The sequence below is a fragment of the Cebus imitator genome, unplaced genomic scaffold (genome assembly GCF_001604975.1).
Source record: "Cebus imitator isolate Cc_AM_T3 unplaced genomic scaffold, Cebus_imitator-1.0 Scaffold82, whole genome shotgun sequence".
Classification (NCBI taxonomy): Eukaryota; Metazoa; Chordata; class Mammalia; order Primates; family Cebidae; genus Cebus; species Cebus imitator.
Window position 1 is genome coordinate 61,854 of NW_016107397.1, and position 9,710 is coordinate 71,563.

At 46.8% G+C, this 9,710-nt stretch overlaps 1 protein-coding gene across 1 annotated transcript in view; it reads right to left on the bottom strand.

Annotated features, from left to right (window-relative positions):
* EIF4H (eukaryotic translation initiation factor 4H) overlaps window positions 1–8,616 on the bottom strand; it is a 29,019-nt gene extending 20,403 nt beyond the window's left edge. The window contains exon 1 of the mRNA XM_017533406.2: window positions 8,375–8,616. Coding sequence (XP_017388895.1) covers window positions 8,375–8,433 — 59 coding nt within the window. The 5' untranslated portion in view covers window positions 8,434–8,616. The remainder of the gene's footprint in view (window positions 1–8,374) is intronic.
* Between the last annotated feature and the right edge of the window lie 1,094 nt (window positions 8,617–9,710).

Consider the following 9,710-nt stretch of genomic DNA (forward strand, 5'->3'; position numbering starts at 1 on the left):
AAAAAAAAAAAAAAAAAAAAAAAGGCACCAGTCAGGCTATTTTGAGGTTATACTGAGCTATGTATGACTGTGTCACTACACTTCAGCTTGGATGGAAAAGAAAAGGAAAAAGGTTGAAATGGTCAATTGTTATGTATATTTTCACAGTAAAAAGAAAACTAAATAATGACTACAAGAGAGTTCCAAATACTAGTCTCTACCTTTGTTTACATATGAAAATGTTAAGATTAACTTTTAAATGTTAGGGAAGTGAAGGACTAGAAAATTCCAGCTCAATCTAGACCCACTGATATTCTTTCATTAACAAAATATTACTCAGCGACGGCCGGTAAGTACTTTGGGAGGCCTATTTTACAAAAGATTTAGCTCAAGTAGCAGCCTTTACATTTTTGCAGTCTCCGAAGAGTGCCAAGATGTAATCCTTTGGTTCTTTTCTGCCCTCGAGAGCCACACCTTTCTTCCATTCTGCAGTCCCAGAGGCTTAAGAGCTGATATATCACTGCTGCTAAGGCTTCTTTCCGAAGTCATCTACACTAAAGCTGCTGAGCTCTTCCTCCTAAGATGACGTTTCAGAGCCTGGCCATCCCAACTACCACCTCCTCCTTCACAGGCTGCAGTGTGCTGATGCCTTAACTATGGTTCCCACAATGGTTCACAATATTCCACATTTATAAATCAAAGGCCTATGCGGATCTCACAACAGGTCCTTGTATTAACACAAACCAAGGCAGGGGCACCAAACTGCATTACTCATGCTTTTCCAGCATGCACTTGAAGTATTTAAAATAGAAAGGAAGAAAAATCACAGCTTCAATTAGGAATATCCTTGGTAAAGCAGTAAAAATGAATCGTGACCCACTTCTGAATACCCTATGTTATGAAACACGGCACTTCTGCTGCATACAAAAGCATGATGGCTGCTCCAGGAGAGGCGGCTGAGCTACACAAGCCGAACTACCTGTTCTTTCCACAGAACACAATTTTTCACCTGAAGGAAGTGACAACAAACTATGGTTATTCAGGCGTAGCTATCAGTCTTTAAAAAATGAAGTTAGTCTGCTGCTTGAAGTAAAACAACACTATTTCTTTTTTTGTTTGTTTTGAGATAGGGTCTTGCTCTGCTGCCCAGACTTGAGTGCAGTGGTGCAACCACAGCTCACTGCAGCCTCAGCCTCCAGGACTCAAGTGATCCTCCAGCCTCAGCCTCCCAAGCAGCTGGGACTACAGGCACACACTACCACATCCAGCTCATTTCGTTTTTTTGAGAAGAACAGGTCTTGCCATATTGTCCAGGCTGATGTCTAACTCCTCGGCTAGAGTGATCCTCCTGCCATGGCCTCCCAAAGTGCTGGGATTACAGATGTGAACCACACCTGGCCAAAATAACAGTATTTTTGCCAACAGTAAAATTCGAGCTTTCAAGCAAAAACCAAGAGTTTCAGATAACTTGTGGCCATCAACATAAGCCTGACAGCCTTTCAATACTCAAGAGACTTTTGTAACATCTATGGGGACATTAATGAACAACTTTGACACTATGTAACAAAATGTGTCAACATTTGGAAGACCTGTATCGCTCTGCCTGGCTCAGTGAACAGGTATTTTCCAAATCACCAACACATTACAAATGTATGCCTTGATAAAGGATCTAATCAGAGTGCAAGATAAACTACTTTTTTTTTTTTTTTTGATATGGAGTCTCACCCATATCCAAGTGCCATGTACCGTGGTGCAATCTGGGCTCACTGCAACCTCCGCCTTCCAGGTTCTAGTGATTCTACAGCTTCAGCCTCCCAAGTCGCTGGAACTACAGGTGCCACCACCACACAGGGCTAATTTTTGTGCTTGTAGTAGAGACAGAGTTTCACCCTGCTGGCCAGGTTGGTCTTGAACTCCTGACCTCAGGTAATCCACCTGCCTCAGTCTCCCAAAGTGCTGGGGTTACAGGCATGAGACACCACACCCGGCCAAATGATTAATTTTTAATGTATGAGCATGAAGAGTTTATTAGTAAGGTTTCAGGTTCCATGTTGCAACAAACCTTCATAGAAACTACCGCCTGCTGAGTTTTGGTACAGAATCAAATACGAGTATCCAGAATTACCTGATGACTCCTTCCATTTCCAACTATTTATCTGTGAAAGTCTTGAACTTCTCCACACAAGTCAACCAAAGCAACACATCCCAAGAGTGAAGACAGATGCCGGTGTGAGGAACCAGTTGTCTTCTATTAAGCCAGACGTTTAGAAGGCCCCAAAAATGTGAGTACACAGGAAAGATAGGGAAGATCGTGCAGAACAAAGATGATGCCCCACACCCACACCGCCCTGGACTGCAGTGCCATGCTGAACCAGAGGCTCCTCTTCCGTGCAGCAGCCACATGCTAGAGCACCTTCAGAAGGCTCTGATCAAGACGGAAAACCATGTAAATCAAGCCCACCACACCGGACATGGGGAAACTTCGAAGACAAGAACATTCAACTTAAACAAAAGAAGTCTTAGACATACACACAGCTGTCATTAGTTTTATCAAAATCATCCAATCACACTCATTTCGCGCTTCAGTATGCAGGTCTAATCAGCTGCACACATGGTACAAAAGCAACCAGGAAGCAAACACTCTCCTGCAGCTTCTAGGGGAAGCTGGCAGCTGGCAGCTACAGTGTGATCCTGGACAGACACTCGAAGAGTCTGCTTTGTATGTTCTAAGCTTCCGGAGAGACTCCTTGAAATTGTGATGTCTTCCCAGAACACTAAGCTTAATTTCTTTTTTTTTCTTTGTAGACAGTCTGGCTCTGTTGCCCAGGCTGGAGTGTAGCGGCGTGATCTCAGCTCACTGCAACCTCCGCCTCCCTGGTTCAAGCAATTCACCTGCCTCAGCCTCCCAAGTAGCTAGGATTACAGATATGTACCACCACGCCCATTAATTTTTGTATTTTTAGTAGAGATGGGGTTTTGCCACACTGGCCGGGGTGGTGTCCACAAGTGATCCACCTGCTTTGGCCTCCCAAAGTGCTGGGATAACAGGCATGAGTCACTGTACCCAGTCACTAAGCTTAATTTCTAATAGCAATATAAATTGTAGGCTGGGAACTGTGGCTCACACCTGTAATCCCAGCACTTTGGGAGGCTGAGGCAGGAGGATCCCTTGAGCCCCAAGAGTTTGAGACCATGCTGGGCAACATAGGGGACACTCTATCTCTATAAAAAATACAAAAATTAGCCGGGTGTGGTGGTGCACCCTGTAGTCCCAGCTACCTGGGAGGCTGAGGTGGGAGGATGACTTGAGCCAGGGAGGTTGACGCTGCAGTGAGCTACGATCCTGCCACTGCACTCCAGTCCGAGGGTGACAGAGGGAGAGCCTGCTCCATAAATGAATGTTTCTAACTCCTATGTGGGGAAAATGAGGCTCAAAGGGGTGAAGGAACTTACTCCAGATCACACAGCTACCACACGGCTGAACTGATAATCTCGTTTGCCTTCTTCCAAAGCCAGGGCTTCTGCATGAACCCTCATGCCAAGACCTCTTAGCAAATCCAAGTATTTCTGGTAACACTTTTCATAGCAGATAATGGTTTGGAAGTAAGCAATGGAACACTTGCGGTGAAGAAAGAATAACAAACCCAAACAACTTGACATCTGACAGTTAAACAGCATTTTAAAATAAGCTTTTCAATACTTTTACAGGCCCTAGTATCAGTGGAAATCGCTGTAGTTTTTACACACTGCTTTCCTTCCTATTATGTAGAGGTCTGAAAATCTGCTTAGCGACAGAAAGTAGAGTGGTGGTTGCCAGGGACTTGGAGGAAGGAAGCAAAAGGGAACTACTGTTCAATAGGGACAGAGTTTTAGTTTCACAAGATGAAGAGCTGAGTAGATGGACAGCGGTGATGACTGAACATTATAACATACTCAATACCACTGAAATGTATACTGAAAATTGGGTAAAGTGGTACATTTTATGTTATGTGTATTTTACCACCATAAAAAATTTGGATAAAATATGCTGAGAAATTTAGACAGAGATGCCAGGCTTAAAGATTCAAAGGTAAGAATTCTAAACAATCAGGCTAGGTATGGTAGTTCTTTTCTTCTTCTTCTTCTTTTTTTTTTTAAGGTATGGTAGTTCATGCCTGTAATCCCAACACTTTGGGAGGCTGAGGCGGGAGGATCACTTGAGTCCAAGAGGTTCAAGACCAGCCTGGGCAACATAATGAAACCCATCTCCGTTTAAAGAAGAATTCCAAACTTTTTAACTGAATCCTGATAAAGAAAATTTGGGGCCGGGCGCGGTGGCTCACGCCTGTAATCCCAGCACTTTGGGAGGCCGAGGCGGGTGGATCACGAGGTCAAGAGATCGAGACCATCTTGGTCAACATGGTGAAACCCGTCTCTACTAAAAGCACAAAAGAAAATTAGCTGGGCGTGGTGGCACGTGCCTGTAATCCCAGCTACTCAGGAGGCTGAGGCAGGAGAATTGCCTGAACCCAGGAGGCGGAGGTTGAGGTGAGCCGAGATCGTGCCATTGCACTCCAGCCTGGGTAACAAGAGCGAAACTCCGTCTCCAAAAAAAAAAAAAAAAAAGAAAATTTGGGCTGGGCAGGGTGACTTACACCTGTAATCCTAACTTTGGGAAGGTGAGGGGGGAGGATCATGAGGTCAGGAGATCGAGATCATCCTGGCAAACACAGTGAAACCCTGTCTTTACAAAAAATACAAAAATTAGCTGGGCATGGTGGTGCATGCCTATAATCCCAGCTACTCAGGAGACTGAGGCAGGAGAATCGCTTGAACCTGGAACCCTGGATTCAAAAAAAAAACATTCCATCTCAAAAAAAAAGTAAATTTGGAGCTTTGCCAGTTTTTAGATGGCACCATTTCAGCCACCTCAATGCTTGCTACCTCCAATTTCTCATCTCAAGATCGGTGGTTTTCTGCTAAGCACTCACTGCCTTTGTTACAATTAGAAATCTAACAGTGTTACTCTGCAATTCACTGCCAATGTCAAATGAGAAACTGGAACCTCAGAAAGATCATTTAGCAAACTGCAAAACAAAGTCCATTCAAGATCTGATACAATCAACTCTTGATCATTTGGAATTTTGTTTTGATTTGCCTGCTGAACAATGAAGTCCCTGGTTCTCTCCCTGGCTGTTGCCAGGAGAAAAAAGCAGTGGTTCAATGTTGTTTCCTGACAACTGAGCTACTTATTAAACACAACTACAAAGACGCATAATTACCAAAATGTGTTTTAAGATTATAACTGTTCATTTTAAGCCCACCATTTCTTTCGCCTGTGAGCCAAGTGATTTGGAGTTCAGATGTATTAGCCTGTCTGAGGCATTTTAGACAAGGGAGAAGGTGACTACTGTATACAAGTACCAAACAAAGCAGCGTCAAAACTGCTTTCCATAGGTGGCAATCTTCTGTGATGCTTAAGCATTGTAAATGCTCATGTAGACGTAATTAAAATAGTTAAGGCCCACTCCTGGAATCCCAGCACTTTGGGAGGCTAAGGTGGGTGGATCAACTGAGGTCAGGAGTTCCAGACCAGCTTGGTCAGCACTTCGAAACCCCATCTCTACTAAAAATACAAAAATTAGCCGGGCATGGTGGTGCACACCTGTAGTCCCAGCTACTGGGGAGACTGAGGCAGGAGAATCGCTTGAAACCGGAAGGCAAGGTTGCAGTGAGCTGAGATCACACCACTGCACTCCAGACAGGGCAACAAAGTAAGACTCTATCTCAAAAAAAGAAAATAATAATAATAGTTGAAATTATAGTTTCAGAGTTTTTCTCCTTAACTATCCTACCTCACTGCTACATTTCAGAGATCCTAGTAACTGAGAACTACTAATTTGATAAAATTAAAGTAACACTGACTCTGGAATAATAAATGCTTCTACATAAACTACATCTCTCCATGCCTGGTCCTGTGAAATTTCTCCACTCACTCCAAACACATGTATAGAGAAAACACATTTGGCCAGACGCCTATAATCTCAGCACTTTGGGAGACCCAGGCAGGTGGATCACCTGAAGTCAGGAGTTCAAGTCCAGCCTGGCTAATATGGTGAAACCCCCATCTACTACACATACAAAAAAATAGCCAGGCATGGGTCACACGCCTGTAATCCCAGTTACTTGGGAAACTGAGGCAGGAGAACTGCTTAAACCCAGAAGACAGAGGTTGCAGTGAGTCAAGATCATGCCATTGCACTCCAGCTTGGGCAATAAGAGTGAAACTCCATCTCAAAAAAAAAAAAAACACATGCATAAATAAATACATATATTCACCAGATTTTTAAAACTGCTTTTAGGAAGCTGAGCAATACTTTATGTACTTTTAGAGGAATATGAAGCCAAATAGAAAATTCCAAGTATGGGCCAGGTGGAGGTGGCTCATACCTGTAATCCCAGCACTCTGGGAGGCCGAGGCGGGTGATAGATAACAAGGTCAGGAGTTCAAGACCAGCCTGGCCAAGATGGTGAAACCCCGTCTCTACTAAAAATACAAAAATCAGCCAGGTGTGGTGGCAGGTGCCTGTAATTCCAGCTACTAAGGAGGCTGAGGCAGAGAATTGCTTGAACCCAGGAGGCAGAGGTTGCAGTAAACCGAGATCAGGCCACTGCACTCCAGCCTGGGAGACAAAATAAGACTCTCAAAAAGAAAAAGAAAATTGCAAGCAAGTCAGACGGAAGACGCTTAACAGTAAAGAGACTTTCTATTAGGAAGTTTAAGTGAGGCACAGTGTACCTAACTTCTATCAGTTTTTGGAGTACACCTGGGCATACAGCTAATATTTTCGTTTGCCTGTGGATATTTTAAATGAATAGCATCTTAAGAGAATTTACTTCTGATTGTTCCAGGCACTCCCAAATGTCAAAATTTGACACAAGAAGATCTGGCAAATTTATCTAAAGGAAGAATTTTTTAAAAAATCCCCACACTCAGTTTAATGAGGCCACCTTATTGTAGTACCAATGCAACTAAAACTTAAATTGACCACGCTCTTTAAGAAGAATTTTCCTGGGTACTTCTGTGAACGTTTTTTGGAACTGGGAGAAAAAAAAAAAAAAAAAAAAAACAACCCCTAGTTATTAAATTTCGAAATGACTTAAGAACAAATGTGGTGTCTAGAAACCTACCCCAAAGGCGATACTTTTATGTCATCCAAACATTTCTTCTTTTATTAGCAAATAAAATGTTATTTGGAATGACAAGTAACTCCACCCTCCCCAACACTTCCACATTACAGTATCATGAATGGTATTAGCTACACTCCTGCACCAAAACAAGCTTTTGTTTGAGCTGTTCCCAAACCAAGGTATTAAAAGTGATCATTCTTCACCAAACAAAGACACTTTTGGACTGCAACCCAGGAGACTGAACACCTCAGTGTGTACTATTGTGGTGTTATCCTGGGAAAGTAATTCTTTCTGCAAGAAAACACAAACAGCCTTGTCCTTGACAAACAGCAATGTGTTCATAGCCTATAATCTAACGAGGCAACTATTAAAAAAAAAAAAGTGCAGATTCCTGAAATTAAACACCATGAGCTCTCTGCTCAAAGATTTTTCTTTTAAACGAGGTGTTTCAATTACACATAGTCGTCCGCATTTGACAACAATCAGGACGAGGCTAAATGCGGTTCCTTCTCCAGGTCAGAGCGAGAAACCAGAGGGAAATAAAATTGTGCCAAAGAGCACGTAGCACCTGTCAAGGCACTGTGACCCAAGAAAGATTAACACAAAGAAGCCACGACGGATTTGGTTATCCTTGGTCTCTCCCCGCCCGCAGGGAGTCCTACCAGCCCCAGGCCAGAGCCACCAAATCCCAGCCTCACACGTAAGGGGAAGGGAATCGCCCCTCTCGCCTTCCGACCTTCCCTAGTCGGCCGGCCTCATGGCAAAGCGGCCAAGGGCCTGCAGAGCCCGCAAACAGCAGAGGTCCGCGAAAGAGGCCAGGACAGGAGCCGGGAAGGCCGTGCGGCCCGCACCCCGGCGCCGCAGCTCAGCCCCGCGCTGGTCCTGCCGTAGGGGGGATGGGGCTGGAACCCGGCGCTCGTCTCCGGGCACTCTGCGCCGCCCCGGCCGAGGCAGGGCAAAACCCTACACGCTGTCGTTGGCGGGAAGCAGCGGAAGGGATCCGCCCCGCGAGCAAGACCCCCGGAGCTCAACCGCCGCCGCCGCCTCTCCGAGCGCGCCATTTCCAGGCCCTGGCCCTCCAGGCGCCGCTCCTAGGCCTCCGCGGGTCCCCGCGCGGGCCCCCGCCTCCGGACGCCCCGGGTGAGCGCAGGACGGCCGCCTCCCTGACGTCCCCGACCCCGCCGGCCCCCCTGCCCACGCCGGAGCCCGCGCACGCCCGCCTCACCCTCTGCCGCCGCCGAAGCTGCTGTAGGCCCGATCGTCGTAGGTATCGAAGTCCGCCATTTGCCGTCTCCGCTCCGAGAGGAACCAGGGTGAGCGAGGAAGGACCCCGCAATATAACTCCCCCCCGCCCCGCCGCCGGGGCTGTCCGCCGCGCCGCCTGATCGCAAATCGCTCGGACGCACGCGCGCGCGCGCGCGCACGCACGGACGCTCGCCGCGCCGCGCCGGGCCTTGGGCCCACGGGCAGCTGCTGGGCCTGCGCGCTCTAAGGCCCACGTGGTGCGGCGGCGCCCGGGCTGGACGCCTGCTCTGCCACCGCGGCCCATTGTGTGCTGGCCCTGGGGCTGCGCCCGCGGCCGCCTCCTGTCCCCGCCGCGCCCCGCCCTTGCGCGCGGGCCATCCCCTCCATTGGCGGGAGGTGGTCGGCAGAGCCGGGCAGGAACTCCCTCTCCGGTTCGTTTGGGACCTTGCCTTTTGGCCTCCAGACCTGGCAGGGACCGCGGAGGCCTGTCCCCCTTGGCCTCTAGAGTGATCTCCTGTTGACACCCAAGTAAAGGCCACCTCCTCCAGACAGGAACCGGCCACACGAAGAGGATGCCCTGGAAGGGGGTGCAAGGCGATGGGACGCAGATGCGAATTCTGCCTTCCAGGGCTTACTCGCTGCCTGGGTATTGGGGTGTTTTGAGAGGAGATAGGTGGCCTGTGACTTAGCAAGAGAGGATTCACATCTCGGTGTTTTGCAGAAGTCGTTGCCTTGGAAAAAGAGTTGGTTACGGATACGGATTCCATCATCTAGCAATAACAAAACATAGTTATGTAGTGGGAATTAATTACACAGGTAAATTTCTAGGCTTGTGATTGAGATGGTGGTAATTGTGGGTGCCACAATGTTAATAAACCCTAATTATATAGGCACACTTTAAAAATCTCATAGGCCGGGCACGGTGGCTCATGCCTGTAATCCCAGCACTTTGGGAGGCCGATGTGGGTGGATCACAAGGTCAGGAGTTCGAGACCAGCGTGGCCAATATGGTGAAACCCCCATATACTACACATACAAAAAAATAGCCAGGCATGGGTCACACGCCTGTAATCCCAGTTACTTGGGAAACTGAGGCAGGAGAACTGCTTAAACCCAGAAGACAGAGGTTGCAGTGAGTCAAGATCATGCCATTGCACTCCAGCTTGGGCAATAAGAGTGAAACTCCATCTCAAAAAAAAAAAAAACACATGCATAAATAAATACATATATTCACCAGATTTTTAAAACTGCTTTTAGGAAGCTGAGCAATACTTTATGTACTTTTAGAGGAATATGAAGCCAAATAGAAAATTCCA